General features: G+C 47.4%; 1 protein-coding gene across 2 annotated transcripts in view; it reads right to left on the minus strand.

Annotated features, from left to right (window-relative positions):
* LOC140399001 (G2/M phase-specific E3 ubiquitin-protein ligase-like) overlaps nt 1-20,928 on the minus strand; it is a 486,739-nt gene that overhangs the window by 157,768 nt on the left and 308,043 nt on the right. For both annotated transcript variants that reach the window (XM_072488055.1, XM_072488045.1), the window contains one exon: nt 15,993-16,309. In XM_072488055.1, the coding sequence (XP_072344156.1) occupies nt 15,993-16,309 (317 nt within the window). The remainder of the gene's footprint in view (nt 1-15,992; nt 16,310-20,928) is intronic.

Here is a 20,928-nt window from a genome sequence, read left to right on the forward strand (position 1 = left end):
ACAAAATGAGGAGGTAGATGCAGAACTCGGGGAGAGAGACCTTGTCATAGGGAGTGACAAAGTATTGGCAGGCTTAAAAGTGGACAAACCTCCAGGTCAGGATGTATTGTGTCCCAAGATGCTGTGGGAAGAGAGGGAGGAGATTGCAGGGGCTCCTCTCTGGCCTCGGGGGAGGTGCCAGAGAACTGGAGAACAGATAATGTGGTCCCACTATTTAAGAAAGGTTGTAGCAATAAGCCAGGAACTACAGACCAATGAGTCTCATGTAAGTGGTTGGGGAGCTATTGGAGAAAATTCTGAAGGAGAAAATCTATCTCCACTTGGAGAGGCAAGATTTGTTCAGGAATAGTTAGCCTGGCTTTGTCAGAGAGAGGAGGGGGGTTGGGGGGGGGGTGTCATGCCTAACAAATTTGATTGAATTTTTTGAGCACATGATCAGGTGTGTAAATGGGGTAGTTGATGTAATTTACATGGTTTTCGGCAAAGCCTTTGACAGGGTCCCACATGGGAAGACTTATAAAGGCGGCAAATGCACATGGGATACAGGGTAACTTGATAAGGTGGATTCAAAATTGGCTGAGCTGTAGGAGACAAAGGGTGATGACAGACTGGAAATAGTGAGGGGGGGGCGCGACCAAGTTGACCACATGGAACGTGAGGGCCGAATCGGCCGGTCAAGAGTGCTCGCGTGTTCGCGCATTTGAAGAGTTTGACGGCGGACATGACATTGCTACAGGAGACACACCTTTTTTAAAAATAAATTTAGAGTGCCCAATTCATTTTTTCCCAATTAAGGGGCAATTTAGCGTGGTCAATCCACCTAACCTGCACATCTTTTTCGGTTGTGGGGACGAAACCCACGCAAACACGGGGAGAATGTGCAAACTCCACACGGACAGTGACCCAGAGCCGGGATCGAACCTGGGACCTCGGCGCCGTGAGGCAGCAATGACAGGAGACACACCCGAGGGTAGTGGACCAAACTAGGCTGAGGAAGGGGTGGGTCGGGCAGGTATTTCATTTAGGGCTGGACTCTGAAACTAGGGGGTAGCGATCTTGATCAATAAGCAGGTGTCATTTGAAGTAGGGAGCATAGTGGCAGACCCGGGGGGGGGGGGGGGGGGGGCATTATGGTGAGACGGAAGTTGGAGGGGATGCTGGTGGTATAAGTGAATATCTATGCACCAAAGTGGGATGACATGGAGTTTATGAGGCGGGTGCTGGGGAAGATTCCGGACCTGGACTCACATAAACTGATCATGGGGAGGGGGGGACTTTAACACGGTTATGGAGCCGAGGTTAGATCGGTCGTGTTCGAGGATAGGGAGGGTGCCAGCGGCTGCAAAAGAACTAAAGGGGTTTATGGAACAAGGGGGGGGTTAGATCCGTGGAGGTTCGGACGACCAAGTGTGAAGGAATTTTCTTTTTTCTCCCATGTACTCAAAGTGTACTCCCGGATTGATTTTTTTGTTTTGAATAGGGTCCTGTGTTTTGCAGGAGCTGTTGGTGATGGGCGGCCCTTCTGGTGTCCCCCGCCCACGACCCCAGCCACAACCAGAACCCGCTGTGTCAACTAGCGATGAGAACGTTGATAGAATGCATATAGAGGGTTATGGCACAAGAAAATGCGGAGGGTTTTGGCAAAGGTTGGTATCATGACCGGTACAGGCTTGGAGGGCCAAAGGTTCTGTGCCTGTGCTGTATTGTTCTTTGAGAAGGAGAACAACACAGACAGGAGTCCTCGCCCCGTCTCCAGAGACACCCTGAAGCTCGAGTCAATGCAGGATGACGCTGACTCCCTGTCACCACTGTCTCCAACACCTCCACCATCCCAGACACACTCACCTTGGTTGGGCACTTTAGTGAAGAGGCCCACCACATATATGCTCTGTTACAGCAGATGGAGGCAGGAAACCCAAGGGAGTGGACGCTCAGAGGCAGGCGGGCCCCAAAGGACTATCTGCCGTCCAGGCGGGTTTCAGGCTCCTGGAACGGTCAGTCCCATTGATTGTGGAGATACAATTGCTGAGCCAGGGACTGCACGAGGGGTTGTCGGCGAACATCCAGCACCTGCAGGTGCAGTTGGAGGAGTTCAACCGCATGCACGAGCAGGAGGTGGTGCCGTCCATGCATGCCACCCAGGCCAACATCGTAAGGGTGGCATCTGAGTGGAGGTTTTGGGAGCGAATGTTTTGGTCATGGGTCAGGGTGTCCAAGGCCTGGGGCAACTTGTGCAGGCAAGTTCCAGGGCAAGGCTGTCCTATCACAGGCAGTAATGTCCCAGAGCCATCTGGACATTGCGGCGGTGCTCCAAAGTATAGCCCAGTCACAGCGGGCCATGGCCGAGAGCGTTGGCGACATTGCCCAGGCGCTGGCTGAGGTGGCACATCCAAAGATGTGCAGGTTAGGTGTATTGGCCATGATAAATTGCCCTTAGTGTCCAGATTGCACTTAGTGTTGGGTTGGGTTACTGGGTTATGGGGATAGTGGGGAGGTGTTGACCTTGGGTAGGGTGCTCTTTCCAAGAGCCGGTGCAGACTCGATGGGCCGAATGGCCTCCTTCTCCACTGTAAATTCTACGGCACGGACCCAGATGGAGGTGGTCCTGTCCCAGAGGGAGATGGCACAGACCCAGGAGGGGGCACAGTCCCAGATAGAGGTGGTCCACTCCGTGCTCCACGGCCTCGAGCATGCAGGCCCTAGTCGACACGAGGGCGGGCCTCCAGGGCTGGCAGCGCCAGGTGGAACGGGAGCCTCAGGAATTAGTTATGCTTGCATCCCCGAGGGAGGAGTAGGTGATGGTGTCCCTGCCGGTGACTCCCCGCAGGGGAGGTGCCAGAACACCACCGTGCCTCGGGCTCTTCCTCCTCCCCTCCCCTCCTGTTCCTGGCGCATTACATTGGCAGCGGGCAGAACAGGCCAACAACCAGGCCACCTGAGCAGCAGCTAGGCCCATCCACGCCTGGTCGCCCCAGAAGATGGCTGCCAAAGGAGACCCAGATCGATGCGTGGGAATCACAGCAGGCCGCCTCCATTCCTATGTACCATATGGGAATCCATCTAGGCGTGGCGGTGGGATGCTGTGTCCGCGCCCTTGGCCAGTCCCCCTCAGTCAATGAACCTGGAGGCGATTAGAGCGTCATGTGCGCATTGGCCCAGGCACACATGTTGTGCGGCCTCCCCGTGCCCCATGTCCTGCCCATCTCACCCTCCCCCACGTCCTCCTTGTCGGACTAGGACTGGCGTTCGTCCTCTTCCTCCAGCACGTCGCCCCTCTGCTGTGCAATGTTGTGGAGGATGCAGCAGGCCACCACAATGTGGGAGACCCTCCCAGCACTATAGTGTGCTTTATATAGGTGATGGAGAATTGCGATTTGGCGAAAACCTGGCGCCGGCCAGAATTCAAGATCGACTCTCCGCCCAATCGCCTTTTCCGATTTTGCCGTTGGCTGATGGAGAATCCCACCCAATAACTCTAATTATCTACCCCCAAGGGAACCTCTTTCGACATACAGAATTCCATGATTGTTATTCAGGTTAACAAAATACATGGTTGGAATGAATTATGATCTGACCGTTACGATGCTTCAGTTATCCCTTCTGTAGCCAGTGTCTACCTGTCTTTTAAACCAGGATTTTTAAAGAACATTCCTGCAGCAGTCACACACACTAACCCAGGCTTTTACTATTACCAGCTACACATAAATCACATGGTCAACATGCTTATCTCTCAACATAAATATAAAGGCAACATTTGACTCTCAGAGACCCCCTCTTTCTTGTATGTCAAGATGTCAATTAAACATTTCTTACACAATAAATAAAGAGGTATTCTCAACAGCGGTGGGCAAGCTATGGGGGACAGTCAAAACTTATTAAAAATGACAACCGTGATCGAAGAGTCTCGTCACGCCGGTCTTGCTGATGCGATGAGGCCGTCAAATCTCGTGAGAGGCCTCTCATAAGATTTCTGACGCTCAGGACGCCTCGCGGGTTTTAATGCAATCTAGCGAGTGATCCAGATTTACATCTTTAAATGAGCCATGAGACACATTTTTAAAAAGTGAGCCGATTACTCCGAGGCTCAGGATCGAATGCCAGCATCTGGGGAGACTTTGCCACGTGCCGTTTGGCACTGGTCTAAACAAATGTGGATCAGGCATAACGGCACCTGGGGTGGTCGCCCAGGCCATTGGAGGCCATTGGTGATCGGTCTCTGGATAGGGTGGCACCCTGGCACTCCTGCTGCACCCAGGCACTGCCAGTGCCAGTGGCACTGCCAGGCTGGCAGGGGCACTGCCAGGGCGTCAGGCCTGGGGGTGCTCTGCACTTAAGAGGTGGGGTGAAAGGGGTGAGGACACCCCAAGAGATAAGTTGCGGAGGGGTTAAGAACCCACAGTGGGGTGGCTGAAGTGGTCGCGAGATCGGGCGACATTTAAAAATGGTTGAGCTCCTCAGTGCAGAAAGCGAGCTCAGTGCAGCCTCGGCAGGTTGTTCCTTGCCGTGGCCCGTTTGATAGCCGGGTCGCTCCCGGTGTTGCAGGGATCGAAAAACACTGCGCTAGTCGCGTCAAAAACGGGACTCTGTTCCCCCTGCTAAAAATCGGACCCAGAATTACTAGTTACACTTCAATTTAGTTTATTCATCTTTACAATTGCCCATAACAGTGAACAAACTGAATATTGGCAATACCTGTTGAAATTGACATGGATAAAACTGAGTGGACGGATCTGGACAGGTTGGTAGGAGAAATCTTACAGGTGGATAGGAAATATTCGGAGTCTCCAAATGAGGAGCTCCTGAAGGAGCATCAGAGACTTCAAATGGAGTTTGGGCTCCTTTCCAGAAGTAAGGCGGAGGGTCAGGTGAGGAGGGTAAAAGGGGCAATATACGAGCATGGGGAGAAAGCTAGCAGGATGCTGGCGCATCAGCTGAGGAAACAGGAGGCGGTGAGAGAAATAGGGAAAATAAAGGGTATGAGGGGGAAGGTGGTGACGGACTCGGAGACGGTGAATGAAGTGTTCCGGGAATTTTATAGCCAGCTATACGAGTCAGAACCCCCGGTTGGGGAGGAGGGCATGAATCAATTCCTGGGGAGACCAGAGTTCCCGAAGGTAAATGAGTAGCTGGTGGAGGCCCTGGAGAGCCCGATTGGGCTTGGAGAGATGATAGATAGACTGGGGGTGATGCAATCGGGTAAAGCCCCGGGTCCTGATGGATTCCCAGTGGAATTTTATAAGAGGTTCTCTGGACTACTGGGGCTGCTCCTGGTTAAGGCTTTTACCGAGTCCAAGGAGTTGGGAGTACTCCCCCCAACGTTATCACAGGCATCAATTTCTCTCATCCTGAAGCGAGACAAGGATCCAGAGAGCTGGGGATCATACAGGCCAATTTCCCTCTTCAACGTAGATGCCAAATTATTGGCAAAGATCCTGGTCAGTCGAATAGAGGATTGGGTCCCGGAGATAATTGGGGAGGATCAGACAAAATTTGTAAAGGGCAGGCACTTGACACCCAACATTAGACGGCTTCTTAATGATGCCAGTGGAGGGGCACGATGCTGAGGTGGTAGTCACCACGGACGCGAAGAAAGCTTTCGACCGGGTGGAGTGGAAGTATCTATGGGATATTTTAGGCAGGTTTGGGCAGGGATATGTGGAGTGGGTCAGGTTATTGTACCAGGCCCCGGTGGCAAACCTAAGAACTAACCCAGTTCGGTCGGAATACTTTAGTCTATGTCAAAGAACAAAGAACAAAGTACAGTACAGGAACAAGCTCTTCGGCCCTCCAAGCCTGTGCCGACCATGCTGCCCGTCCGTATCCCACTTCCTGGGTCCGTATCCCTCTATTCCCATCCTATTCATGTATTTGTCAAGATGCCCCTTAAATGTCACTATCGTCCCTGAATCCACCACCTCTTCCGGCAGCAAGTTCCAGGCACCCACTACCCTCTGTGTAAAAAACTTGCCTTGCACATCTCCTCTAAACCTTGCCCCTCGCACCTTAAATCTATGCCCCCTAGTAATTGACCCCTCTACCCTGGAAAAAAGCCTGACTATCCATTATGTCTATGCCCCTCATAATTTTGTAGACCTCTATCAGGTCGCCCCTCAACCTCCGTCATTCCAGTGAGAACAAACCGACTTTATTCAACCGATCCTCATAGCTAATGCCCTCCATATTAGGCAACATCCTGGTAAATCTCTTCTGTACCCTCTCTAAAGCCTCCACATCCTTCTGGTAGTGTGGCGACCAGAATTGAACACTATACTCGAACTGTGTCCTAACAAAGGTTCTATACAGCTGCAACATGACTTGCCAATTCTTATACTCAATGCCCCGGCCAATGAAGGCAAGCATGCCGTATGCCTTCTTGGCTACCATCTCCACCTGTGTTGTCCCTTTCAGTGACCTGTGGACCTGTACACCTAGATCTCTCTGACTGTCAATACTCTTGAGAGTTCTACCATTCACTGTATATTCCCTACCTGCATTAAACCTTCCAAAATACATTAGTGCATTTTGAACTGAGTGCTGAATTTGGTGCTTTTGAGTGCTATAGTGAGAGCCTGGTGACTGAGGGAGTATAAGGCTTCATTTTATCTAAAGTCTAGTCTTTCTTTTATTTAGTTAATTAACTTAAAAGTTGCTGTTTGGTTTAGAAGAAGGTGAATTTTCAATCAGCTTTAAACAAAGCTTCTACTTGTAGGCACTTGCAGCTGGAGCTTGTTAATTAGTTGATTGGATTAGGCCAGTTTTCAGAGGCTAGATTCACAGTATAAAAGTGATCCCCGACAGTGCAGACTTTGTTTGCACTGAGTGCTGAATTCGGTGCATTTGAGTGCTATAGTGAGAGTTTGGTGACTGAGAGAGTGCTGAATTTGGTGCATTTGGGTGCTATAGTGAGAGTTTGGTGACTGAGGGAGTGCTGAATTTGGTGCATTTGAATGCTATAGTGAGAGTTTGGTGACTGAGGGAGTTAGGTGAGGAGGGAGTAAGGTGCTCCTTTCATTTTGTTTCCTACATTTCCGCAAAGAGTGAGAAGAGAGCCAGGAGTTTACAGAGAGTGCAGCTGACTGGGAGCAGAGTCGGAGGGCGGAGATCCAGTTGGTCCACAGGGCAGCTATATTCTGTAAGGTAAGAGGGGATGGAGGCTAGGCCAGTTGCATGCTCCTCTTGTAGGATGTGGGTGGTGAGGGATACCACCGGTGTCCCCGCTGACTATACCTGCAGGAAGTGCACCATACTCCAGCTCCTCAAAGACCGTATTAGGGAACTGGAGCTGAAGCTGGATGAACTTCGGATCATCCGGGAGGCAGAGGGGGTGATAGGGAAGAGTTACAGGGAGGCAACCACACCCAAGGTACAGGACAAGAATAGCTGGATTACAGTCAGGGGAAAAACAAACAAACAGGCAGACAGTGCCGGGATCCCTCGTGGCCGTTCCCCTTCAAAACAAGTATACCGTTTTGGATGCTGTTAGGGGGGGGGGGAGAAGAGGGAGAGAGAATGACCTACCGGGGGAAGGCCCTAGTGGCCAGGTCTCTGGCACTGAGTCTGGCTCTGGGGCTCAGAAGGGAAGGGGGGAGAATAGAAAAGCAATAGTTGTAGGAGATTCAATGGTTAGGGGAATAGATAGGAGATTCTGTGGTCGCGAGCGAGACTCCCGGAAGATATGTTGCCTCCTGGGTGCCAGGGCCAGGGATGTCTCGGATCGTGTCTTCAGGATCCTTAAAGGGGAGGGGGAGCAGCCAGAAGTCGTGGTGCACATTGGTACCAACGACGTAGGTAGGAAAAGGGGTGTGGAGGTAATAAACGAGTTTGGGGAGTTAGGCTGGAAGTTAAAAGCCAGGACAGACAGAGTTGTCATCTCTGGTTTGTTGCCGGTGCCACGTGATAGCGAGGCTAGGAATAGGGAGAGAGTGCAGCTGAACACGTGGCTGCAGGAATGGTGTAGGAGGGAGGGCTTCAGGTGTTTGGATAATTTAAGCGCATTCTGGGGAAGGTGGGACCTGTACAAGCAGGACGGGTTGCATCTGAACCAGAGGGGCACCAATATCCTGGGAGGGAGGTTTTCTAGTACTCTTCGGGAGGGTTTAAACTAATTTGGCAGGGGAATGGGAACCGATTTGTAGTCCAGCAACTAAGATAGCCGATATTCAGGACGCCAAAGCGTGTAATGAGGCAGTGGGGAAGGGAGCACTGACAAAGGAGAGTACTTGCAGGCACGGAGATGGGTTGAAGTGTGTATACTTCAACGCAAGAAGCATCAGGAATAAGGTGGGTGAACTTAAGGCATGGATCGGTACTTGGGACTACGATGTGGTGGCCATCACGTAAACTTGGATAGAAGAGGGGCAGAAATGGTTGTTGGAGGTCCCTGGTTATAGATATTTCAATAAGTTTAGGGAGGGTGGTAAAAGAGGTGGGGGGGCGGCATTGTTAATTAGAGATAGTATAACAGCTGCAGAAAGGCAGTTCGAGGAGTATAAGCCTACTGAGGTAGTATGGGTTGAAGTCAGAAATAGGAAAGGAGCAGTCACCTTGTTAGGAGTTTTCTATAGGCCCCCCAGTAGGAGCAGAGATGTGGAGGAACAGATTGGGAAACAGATTTTGGAAAGGTGCAGAAGTCACAGGGTAGTAGTCATGGGTGGCTTTAACTTCCCAAATATTGAGTGGAAACTCTTTAGATCAAATAGTTTGGATGGGGTGGTGTTTGTGCAGTGTGTCCAGGAAGCTTTTCTAACGCAGTATGTAGATTGTCCGACCAGAGGAGGGGCAATATTGGATTTAGTACTTGGTAATGAACCAGGGCAAGTGATAGATTTGTTAGTGGGGGAGCATTTTGGAGATCGTAACCACAATTCTGTGACTTTCACTTTAGTAATGGAGAGGGATAGGTGCGTGCAACAGGGCAAGGTTTACAATTGGGGGAAGGGTAAATACGATGTTGTCAGACAAGAATTGAAGTGCATAAGTTGGGAACATAGGCTGTCAGGGAAGGACACAAGTGAAATGTGGAACTTGTTCAAGGAACAGGTACTACGTGTCCTTGATATGTATGTCCCTGTCAGGCAGGGAAGAGATGGTCGAGTGAGGGAACCATGGTTGACAAGAGAGGTTGAATGTCTTGTTAAGAGGAAAAAGGAGACTATGTAAGGCTGAGTAAACAAGGTTCAGACAGGGCGTTGGAGGGATGCAAGATAGCCAGGAGGGAACTGAAGAAAGGGATTAGGAGAACTAAGAGAGGGCATGAACAATCTTTGGCGGGGAGGATCAAGGAAAACCCCAAGGCCTTTTACACGTATGTGAGAAATATGAGAATGACAAGAGCGAGGGTAGGTCCGATCAAGGACAGTAGCGGGAGATTGTGTATTGAGTCTGAAGAGATAGGAGAGGTCTTGAACGAGTACTTTTCTTCAGTATTTACAAATGAGAGGGGCCATATTGTTGGAGAGGACAGTGTGGAACAGACTGGTAAGCTCGAGGAAATACTTGTTAGAAAGGGAGATGTGTTGGGCATTTTGAAAAACTTGAGGATAGACAAGTCCCCCGGGCATGACAGGATATATCCAAGGATTCTATGGGAAGAAAAAGATGAAATTGCAGAGCCGTTGGCAATGATCTTTTCTTCCTCACTGTCAACAGGGGTGGTACCAGGGCATTGGAGAGTGCCGAATGTCGTGCCCCTGTTCAAAAGAGGGACAGGGATAACCCTGGGAATTACAGGCCAGTTAGTCTTACTTCGGTGGTAGGCAAAGTCATCGAAAGGATACTGAAGGATAGGATTCCTGAGCATCTGGAAAGACACTGCTTGATTAGGGATAGTCAGCACGGATTTGTGAGGGGTAGGTCTTGCCTTACAAGTCTTATTGAATTCTTTGAGGAGGTGACCAAGCATGTGGATGAAGGTAAAGCAGTGGATGTAGTGTACATGGATTTTAGTAAGGCATTTGATAAGGTTCCCCATGGTAGGCTTCTGCAGAAAGTAAGGAGGCATGGGATAGTGGGAAATTTGGCCAGTTGGATAACAAACTGGCTAACCGATAGAAGTCAGAGAGTGGTGGTGGATGGCAAATATTCAGCCTGGATCCCAGTTACCAGTGGCGTACTGCAGGGATCAGTTCTGGGTCTTCTGCTGTTTGTGATTTTCATTAATGACTTGGATGAGGGAGTTGAAGGGTGGGTCAGTAAATTTGCAGACGATACGAAGATTGGTGGAGTTGTGGATAGTGAGGAGGGCTGTTGTCGGCTGCAAAGAGACATAGATAGGATGCAGAGCTGGGCTGAGAAGTGGCAGATGGAGTTTAACCCTGAAAAGTGTGAGGTTGTCCATTTTGGAAGGACAAACATGAATGCGGAATACAGGGTTAACGGTAGAGTTCTTGGCAATGTGGAGGAGCAGAGAGATATTGGGGTCTATGTTCATTCATCTTTGAAAGTTGCCACTCGAGTGGATAGAGCTATGAAGAAGGCCTATGGTGTGCTAGCGTTCATTAACAGAGTGATTGAATTAAAGAGCCGTGGGGCGGCCACATTTGGAGTACTGTGTACAGTTCTGGTCGCCTCATTTTAGGAAGCATGTGGAAGCTTTGGAAAAGGTGCAAAGGAGATTTACTAGGATGTTGCCTGGAATGGAGAGTAGGTCTTACGAGGAAAGGTTGAGGGTGCTAGGCCTTTTCTCATTAGAACGGCGAAGGATGAGGGGCGACTTGATAGAGGTTTATAAGATGATCAGGGGAATACATAGAGTAGACAGTCAGAGACTTTTTCCCCGGGTAGAACAAACCATTACAAGGGGACATAAATTTAAGGTGAATGGTGGAAGATATAGGGGGGATGTCAGAGGTAGGTTCTTTACCCAGAGAGTAGTGGGGGCATGGAATGCACTGCCTGTGGAAGTAGTTGAATCGGAAACATTAGGGACCTTCAAGCAGCTATTGGATAGGTACATGGATTACGGTAAACTGATATACAAAGAACAAAGAAATGTACAGCACAGGAACAGGCCCTTCGGCCCTCCAAGCCCGTGCCGACCATGCTGCCCGACTAAACTACAATCTTAATATAGTGATATAGTAATATAGTGATATAGTGCAGATTTATTTGTTCTTAAGGGCAGCACGGTAGCATTGTGGATAGCACATTGCTTCACAGCTCCAGGGTCCCAGGTTCGATTCCGGATTGGGTCACTGGCTGTGCGGAGTCTGCACGTCCTCCCCGTGTCTGCGTGGGTTTCCTCGGGTGCTCCTGTTTCCTCCCACAGTCCAAATATGTGCAGGTTAGGTGGATTGGCCATGATAAATTGCCCTTAGTGTCCAAAATTGCCCTTAGTGTTGGGTGGAGGTGTTTACTGTGGGTAGGGTGGTCTTTCCAAGAGCCGGTGCAGACTCAATGGGCCGAATGGCCTCCTTCTGCACTGTAAATTCAATGATAATCTATGATTAATCTAGGACAAAGGTTCGGCACAACATCGTGGGCCGAAGGGCCTGTTCTGTGCTGTATTTTTCTATGTTCTATATTACCTCACATTTGTCCAGATTAAACTTCATCTGCCATCTCTCCGCCCAACTCTCCAAACGATCTAAATCCTGCTGCCTCCTCTGACAGTCCTCATCACTATCCGCAATCCACCAACCTTTGTGTCGTCTGCAAACTTACTAATCAGACCAGTTACATTTTCCTCCAAATCATTTACATATACTACGAACAGCAAAGATCCGAGCACTGATCCCTGCGGAACACCACTAGTCACAGCCCTCCAATCGGAAAAGCACCCTTGCATTGCTACTCTCTGCTTTTATGACGTAGCCAGTTCTGTATCCATAGAACATAGAAAAATACAGCACAGAACAGGCCCTTCGGCCCACGATGTTGTGCCGAACCTTTGTCCTAGATTAATCATAGATTATCATTGAATTTACAGTGCAGGAGGCCATTCGGCCATTTGAGTCTGCACCGGCTCTTGGAAAGAGCACCCTACCCATAGTCAACACCTCCACCCAACACTAAGGGCAATTTTGGACACTAAGGGCAATTTATCATGGCCAATCCACCTAACCTGCACATCGTTGGACTGTGGGAGGAAACCGGAGCACCCGGAGGAAACCCACACAAACAAAGGAGGATGTGCAGACTCCACACAGACAGTGACCCAAGCCGGAATCGAACCTGGGACCCTGGAGCTGTGAAACAATTCTGCTATCCACAATGCTACCGTGCTGCCCTTAAGACAAATAAATCTACACTATATCATTTTACCGTAATCCATGTACCTATCCAATAGCTGCTTGAAAGTCCCTAATGTTTCCGACTCAACTGCTTCCACAGACAGTGCATTCCATGCCCCCAGTACTCTCTGGGTAAAGAACCTACCTCTGACATCCCCCCTATATCTTCCACCATTCACCTTAAATTTATGTCCCCTTGTAATGGTTTGTTCCACCCGGGGATAAAGTCTCTGACTGTCTACTCTTATCTTTTCCCCTGATCATCTTATAAACCTCTATCAAGTCGCCCCTCATCCTTCTCCGTTCTAATGAGAAAAAGCCTAGCACCCTCAACCTTTCCATCTTGCCACCTCACCTCTGATCCCGTGTGACTTCACCTGGTGTACCAGTCTGCCGTGAGGGACCTTGTCAAAGGCCTTACTGAAGTCCATATAGACAACATCCACTGCCCTACCTGCATCAATCATCATGTCGGGGGCAAGGCAGGGATGCCTGCTCTCCCCATTACTGTTTGCCCTGGCCATAGAACCCTTAGCAATGGCCCTGAGAGCAGCAAATGCCTGGCTACCCCGCCAGGTGAGGGGGATGGGCACAGGGTCTCTCTCTCTCTCTATGCATATGATTTGCTGCTTTATGTCACAGACCCGGTGGGGGATGACCGGAATCTGGAGGTATTAGGAGAATTTGGACAATTTTCAGGCTATAAGTTAAATATGGGAAAGAGCGAGATGTTCGTGATCGAGGCACAGGGGAAGGAAAGAAGACTGAAGGAGCTATCTTTTAAAGTGGTTGGGAAGAGTTTTAGGTATCTGGGGATTCAAGTGGCCAAGGATTGGGGGGAGCTTCACAAGTTAAATTTGGGCAAAGCAGTGGATCAAATGATAAGGGATTTCCGTAGATGGGACACGCTCCCACTGACGCTGGCGGTGAGGGTTCAGACGGTGAAGATGACGGTCCTTCCGAGACTGCTTTTCTTTTTCAATGTCTCCCGATTTTTGTCCCAAAGGCTTTTTCAGAAGTATGAATGCGGCGATATCGAGGTTTATATGGGCGGGTAAAACCCAGAGAGTAAAGAGGGTACTCCTGGAACGGGCCCGCGGAGAAGTGGGTCTTAGCTCTCCCGAGCTTTATTAACTATTACTGGGCTGCCAACATATCGATGGTCAGGAAGTGAATGAGGGGTTGATTTGGCAGCGGTTGGAGGCAGCATGGTATGAGTTTGGAGGCTTTAACGACGGCGCCCTTGCCGTTCTCGCTGGCTCGGTACTCTACAAGTCCGGTGGTGGTGGTAGCCCTAAGGCTGTGGGGGCAATGTATAGCCATCTGGGATGGCCACTTTCAGCATATAAAATGGACACTCGCAGAGCATATGGGGAAAAATGGACAATGCAAAGTAAACAAGCAGGCACAGAGCCCGAACGTGTATTTGGAAACAGACTGCAAACGGAACTGAAACTCTTGGCCGATTTGCACATTGATGGCCCATCTCCGATAAACAAAGAACTAGTGCTCAGGTAGCCGATACTGTCCCACACATTCCGGCGCCACTACACCAGCAAGAAGACACAAACAAAGCAAGGCCAACGGCCACTTACGACACGCCCAGCCATCAAGGCACCCGCCCCTTTATTGGCTCAGGTCAATGGCAGTGATCAAGAAGCTGCCCAATTAATTGGGACCAAGTTTAAGGCCCGCCTAAAAGCGCGCGAAGCCCCCCCAAGTATAAGAAGGAACGCTTGCCATGTGTTCCCTCTCTTGGATTCGGCTCTCAACTGGAGAGACTCTTCCATCTGCACCACCAGAAGCAAGTAAGTTCAAGTTCAATGCTCGCGACCAGACGGACGACCTTATCTGCACTCCTGCTACCTCTTCGAACCCAACAGCCTCAGATCCGAACAACAGCATTTGTTCCTCTGACCTAAGTGGGCACCCGAAGTTAAGTATAGGTGTTCATGATAGACATAGTTTAGCCTGTAGTGTTATTGTGCATGAGTAAATCGTACTGTGTGTAAATAAAGTAGCATTGACTTTGAACTAACTAACTGGTGTACTGGCTCGGTATTCGGTTGAACCTTGTGGCGGTATCAAGAGATACCTGGTGACTCTGAAAGCACATTCATAATTAAGATTAAGAAAGGCGACTTTATTAATCGCCATATTTATAGCCATTAAAAGAGAGCAACAAATGGAGGCAGCATATGCAACTGGAGGGGGCGTCAGTGTGGACACCGATCTGTGACAATCACCGGTTTGTCCCGGGGGGGGTTGGATGGGGGCTTTAAGGTATAGCAGTGGGCAGGGATTGAGAGGCTTGGGGAGGGCTTTCCGACCTTGGACACGTTAGAGGAAGAGTTTGATTTGCCGGGTAGGAACGGTACCTTCAAGTGCGGGACTTTGTACGGAGGCAGGTCCCAAGCTTTCCTCGCCTCCCCCTGAGGGGACTACAGGATAAAGTGCTGTTAAAAACAGGGGTTGGAGGTGGGAAGGTTTTGGAGATATACAGGGAATTGTTAGAGTGGGAAGGGGCGCCTATCAGAGAGGTGAAGAGGAAGTGGGAAGAGGAGCTAGGAGAGTTGCAAACTGAACTGTGGGGAAAAAGCCTTGAAAAGGGTAAATGCATCCTCGTCCTGTGCTAGACTCAGCTTGATTCAGTTCACGGTAGTCCACAGGGCCCACATAACGGTAGCCCGGATGAGTAGGTTCTTTGAGGAGGTGGCAGGCAGATGTGGACGGTGTGGGGGTAGCCCGGCTAACCATGTTCATATGTTTTGGGCTTGTCCGAAACTGAGGGAATTACGGCAGGGATTTGCGGATGTTATGTCAGAAGTCCTGGAAGGTAGGATAACTCCGAATCCAGAATTGGCAATATCTGGAGTGTCAGAGGATCCGGGTGCAAAGGGTGATATCCTGGCCTTCTCCTCCCTGGTGGCCCAGAGACAGATCTTGCTGAGATGGAGGGACACGGAGCCCCCGAAGTCAGGTGTGTGGGTCAGGGATATGGTAGGCTCTCTCAGTCTGGAGAAAATCAAATTCGCTCTGAGGATTAATACAGAGATTTGCCCGGAGTTGGCAGCCGTTCATCAATTTCTTGAAAAAATTGAACGTCAGCTTTAAGGGGGGGAAAGGGGGAGGGGGGGAAGGAAAACAGGAGGCATGGTAATTTTAAATAAGGACAGGGAACTTAGTATACGGATAATTGGGGACAGGGCGGGAAAAGTGGGTGACGTGGTTTATTGTTTGTTGTTCCTTGAGGGGGTATTTTGTGTGTCGACCCGTGTGGTTGTTTTAGAAATGTCAACTTGTTAAATTGTGAAAATTACAAATGCTTCAATAAAAAATTTTTGAAGAAAAAAGAAATTGACATGGAACAGAAAACAATTTTTCATGTACAAGCACTTTCCAGAGGTTGTCATTTGAGATCAAGAAATGTTCAAGTTATTTGCCGAGACTTTCTTATGGAGATATTTATTGTACCATACTACTGATTTTAACTATTTACTTACCTGAGAATTTAACCATTAGTTCGGAAACATAATGCATCATTACTGATACCTTCTGAACATTTATTTATTTTTAGTATAGGACAATATGCAAATTACTAAAAAGCATGCCTGTGAAAATTTTGGCAATGATCAAGCTAACATAATATTTAGCAATTCATTGTCAGTCTTTTCTCGTACTACATTAAAGTAACATGCAAATAAAAAAGTGAAAATAACAATCATTCTAAATTTTAATATATATATGTTAAAAATGCCTAACCTCGAGAATTTAGAGTCATGTTCTTTGAAGTAGCGGAACCTTCAAACAAGACCGAATTTGCAAGATGATGCATGAGCAAACAAAGAAATTCACGACAGGGATTTCCCAGATCAACAGCAACTTGAGGTTTTCTGGCATCATCTGAAAATGTAACACAAAGTGTGCTGGTGGGGCGGAACATTTTGCGTCTCATCTCCCTCAGAGCTCCTTCCCAGACATTTGTTCTGTCAACATTGATTCTTGAGATGACATTCAATTTGATTTGTGATCTTAAGTCTTTCAAAATGTCTGGAAGTGGCCGTGTTGTGAATATCTGGCTGTTGAAGAAATAGTTAAAAAGGTAAATATTTTGTAGTTGAGGTTAACAGGAAAAGTGCAAAATCACAGGTTTTATTTCACATAAAACATATAATTTTCCAATAAGTGTTGGAATATTTAACAATTTAGAAAACAGAAAAGCCAAAGTCTGAGATATTGCAACAACAATCATTCGAATAAAACAAACAAGAGGTCAGGTCTTCAGCAAAGAAACCAAAAATAAGACATCCAAATCCCAATATTTATTGGGAGGGGGCAGTGAAAACCTGGTGAGGTGTGGTTGGAGATGTTTTGTTGAATTTAATGGCAGGAATCCATCATTTTTTTCTTATAATTCCCAGAATTTGACAGGGAGGCTGGCTGCTGGCAAGACAGCAGCTTGGTCATTGGGAGCAAGCAAGAGAGAAGAGAGGCCATCGTAAGAGGCATGAAGCCAGAAATCATGCCATGGAGGAAAACAAGAGGGCAAAGCGGGAGGAAATTCTCACCTCAGTCTTGATGAATAGTTGGTCTTTTCCTCCCCATAATTTTTGTTTATTCCTATTTAGCAACCTATTATCATTCTCAACCAGGAAAGCCTCCTTTCACATTAAACACCCTCTCCAACAAATAAACCGATGAACATAGAACAATACAGCGCAGTACAGGCCCTTCGGCCCACGATGTTGCACCGAAACAAAAGCCATCTAACCTACACTATGCCATTATCATCCATATGTTTATCCAATAAACTTTTAAATGCCCTCAATGTTGGCGAGTTCACTACTGTAGCAGGTAGGGCATTCCACGGCCTCACTACTCTGCGTAAAGAACCTACCTCTGACCTCTGTCCTATATCTATTACCCCTCAGTTTAAAGTTATGTCCCCTCGTGCCAGCCATATCCATCCGCGGGAGAAGGCTCTCACTGTCCACCCTATCCAACCATCTGATCATTAGGAAGTATTAGTCAACCCCATGACTAATACTTCCACTAATATATCCCCTACAGAAGGGCAAATTTTTCACAAAACTTTGTTGTAGACTTCACTTTCTCAACCTGGTCATATGTATTTCCAGAATCAGAATGCATTGTACTTCAGACAGTGAGACGAGCTTGGTTAGATTTGTGTGCTTTGGATCTGTACAAGGCAAAACGGATGAGGTCATGTGACCTGTTCTGAAGGCTGCTTGATAACAGGCCTGGCAAGTTAAAGATTCAAGGGAGACCCAGACTATGTTACTGAGGCTATGGTGTAAGGTGTTCACATTTGGAAACAATGGCAGCAGTCTCTGCATCCAAAATGAGTACACCAAATCTCAGAATAGAAGTAAAATGAAATTAACGTTTTTTAAATTTGAATGCACAAAATATCTGCAATAAAACAGATGAACCAATAGCACAAATAGAGGTAAATGATTTAGATCTAATTGCCATTACAGAAACATGGGACAGAATTAACTTTGGTGAGCTATTCAAAAGTCCGTTGACTTTGGCGGGGGTCTGTAAAATTCCACCTATGGTTACAAGATGATCAAGATTGGGGAAATAAATATTCTACAGTACATAAAATTTTGGAAAGACCGTGTCATAAATGCTTTAATCACAGAAAATTGTTCACCTTCAAGCACTAAGGTAATTCGGGAATTTAAAAAAAAAAGACACTTTTCCTGAAAGGGATAGTCTATTGCAAGATTTTTGCTGTTCCTCGAGAAGACATTATTTTACAGGAAAATGTAATGAATCAGTTTTAAAGAAGCTGGAAACCTCTTGACCAGAGTGGACTGTTTCCAAAAGGGTCACATGGTGGTTTGTGCCTTCAAAAACAGAGAAACACAATGAGCCGATTTTGGTTTTGCTTTGGTTAAAAGTTAATTTTGGTTTTGCTTTGGAGGAGAGAAGAACAACTACTTAGTTAAAGAACCACAAGCTCCTGAAGCTTCAGACTCAGTCGCACAGCAGAAAATGAATGAAAGTTGCTCTGAAATTGCATCCTGAAATCAACTGACTAAATTTTCCTCGGGTCTGCCTGAAAAGTAGTGCAGAAGTCACAGATTGTTTTGCAGATCAGTGCTGAGAGACCAATCGTACAACTCAGCTACCATTTCAATCGTACAACTCAGTTACCATTGTCCCATGTTTCTGTAATGGCAATTAGATCTAAATCATTTACCTCTATTTGTGCTATTGGTTCATCTGTTTTATTGCAGGTATTTTGTGCATTCAAATAAAAAAAAAACTTTAATTTCATTTTACTTCTATTCTGCGACTTTGGTGTACTCATTTTGGATTCAGAGTGAGTGTCAGAGAGAGTGTGCGTTAGGGCAATAATAACAATAATCTTTATTAGCGTCACAAGTAAGCTTACATTAACACTGCAATGAAGTTACTGTGAAAAGCCCCTAGTCGCCACATTCCGGCGCCTGTTTGGGTACACGGAGGGAGAATTTAGAATGCCCAATTTACCTAACAGCACATCTTTCGGGACTTGAGAGAGGAAACCGGAGCACCCGGAGGAAACCAACACAGACACGGGGAGAACGTGCAGACTACACACCAAGTGACCCAAGCTGGGAATCGAACCTGGGACCCTGGAGCTGTGAAGCAACAGTGCTATCCACTTTGCTACTGTACATTTGTTGTTTATTGAAGCAACATGGCCATTACGTGGTCATTCTGAGATGAATAGGTTAACGAAAGCACATATTCGGTCATAAAGTGGCACAGAGGCTAACACTGCTGTCTCACAGTGCCAGGTTCAATTCCGGCCTTGGGTGACTGTCTGTGTAGAGTCTGCACTTTCTCCCCGTGTCTGGTGGATTTCCCCCAGGTGCTTTGGTTTCCTCCCACAGTCCAAAGATATTTAGGTTAGGTGGATTGACCATGATTAAAACAAAATTGGCCCGAATGTCCAGGGATGTGCAGGTTACGTGGGATTACGGTGTTACGACATTAGGATGGGGAGTGGGGTAGGCCCTTTCAGAGGGTCAGTGCAGACGCGAAGAATCGAATGGTCTCCTTCTGCACTGTGAGGATTCTATGGCTGGAAAAATCATTTAAATATATGCTGTGCCCGTGGAGTAGGGGAACGTGAGACAGTCAGTGCAGTCCTCCCATTTGAGCTGTAACAACAGACAGAATGGCATAGGAGGAGGGGTAGCACTGATAATGGATAGTGAAGACCTTAATATGAACGGATTTGGCCTCAGAATGTCATTAGTAGAATAAGTATGGGTGGAAATTAAGGATAGCAAGAGTCAGAAAACAGCAGTGGGATTAGTTTATAAGCTCCCTAACAGTATTTAGGGCAGCACGGTAGCACAAGTGGCTAGCACTGTGGCTTCACAGCACCAGGGACCCAGGTTCGATTCCCACCTGGGTCACTGTCTGTGCAGAGTCTGCACATTCTCCCTGTGTCTGCGTGGGTTTCCTCTGGGTGCTCTGGTTTCTTCCCACTGGTGCACGTTAGGTGGATTGGCCATGATAAATTGCCTAGTGTCCAAAAAAGGTTAGGAGGGATTATTGGGTTATGGGGATAGGGTGGAAGTGAAGGCTTAATTGGGTCGGTGCAGACTCGATGGCTCGAATGGCCTCCTTCTGCACGGTGTGTTCGATATCGTTGTGAAGTACATTAGGCAAGAAAGTATTGGAGCTGGTAATAAAGGAAATGTAATAATTGTGGGGAACTTCAATGTTCATATAGACGAGGACAATCAAATTGGCAAGAGTGGTCTTGAAGATGAGTTTACAGAATGTTTTTGTGAGAGTTTTGTGGAGCAGTACATTGTGGGACATACTAGGAAAGCTATCTTATAGTATTGTGTAATGATTAATTGATAATGCCATTGTAAAGGACCCAATGGGAGATACCGTTTATAATACCACTGAATTCCATGTTGAACTTGAAAGTGACATTCTCCAATTGAGAATGAGAATCTTAAACTTAAACAAAGCCAACGACGTAAGTTTGAGGGAGAAAAAGCTATGGTTAATTGAGTAAACAGTTTAAAAGGCATGGAGGGAAATGAACAGTGGGAAACATTTAAAGAAACAATCCAAAACGTTCAACAATACATTCCATTGAAATACAAAAACTCAGCTAGACCCATCCGTAGTTCACTCATGGAAGTAAAGGACAGTACTAGATTAAAAGATAAAAGCAAATTGCTGTGGATGGTGGAATCTGAAACAAACACAGAAAATGCTGAACAATCTAACAACACCTGTGGAGAGAAAAGGGGCCTGACGTTTTTAGTCTGGAAGCTGGAGAGAATTTTGAAATAGCGTTAGGTTTATACTGTTGTGGTGGTGGTGGGGGCGTGGGGCTGGATGGAGGGCTAGCGATAGGTGGGATTGACAAAGATGTAGCGGACAGAAAGACGAGGAATGTAAATTGGGGTGATTAAGGCTAAGAAGGGTGCTGATAGTGGGAATAAAGAGATTAGATTAAAAGTGGCCGATACAAAAGACAGCAGCAAGTCTGAGGACTGGGGGTGTTTCAGAAAATAGCACAGGATAGTGAGAAGATTGATAAAAAGGGACTTTTTCAAGTTGTCAGGCAGTGAATAGTGGAGTGCTGCAGGTTCTCAACTATTTACAAACTTTATTGATAACTTAGATGGCAAGACATAGAGCAATG

This window comes from Scyliorhinus torazame, chromosome 2 (genome assembly GCF_047496885.1).
Source record: "Scyliorhinus torazame isolate Kashiwa2021f chromosome 2, sScyTor2.1, whole genome shotgun sequence".
In the NCBI taxonomy this organism is placed as follows: Eukaryota; Metazoa; Chordata; class Chondrichthyes; order Carcharhiniformes; family Scyliorhinidae; genus Scyliorhinus; species Scyliorhinus torazame.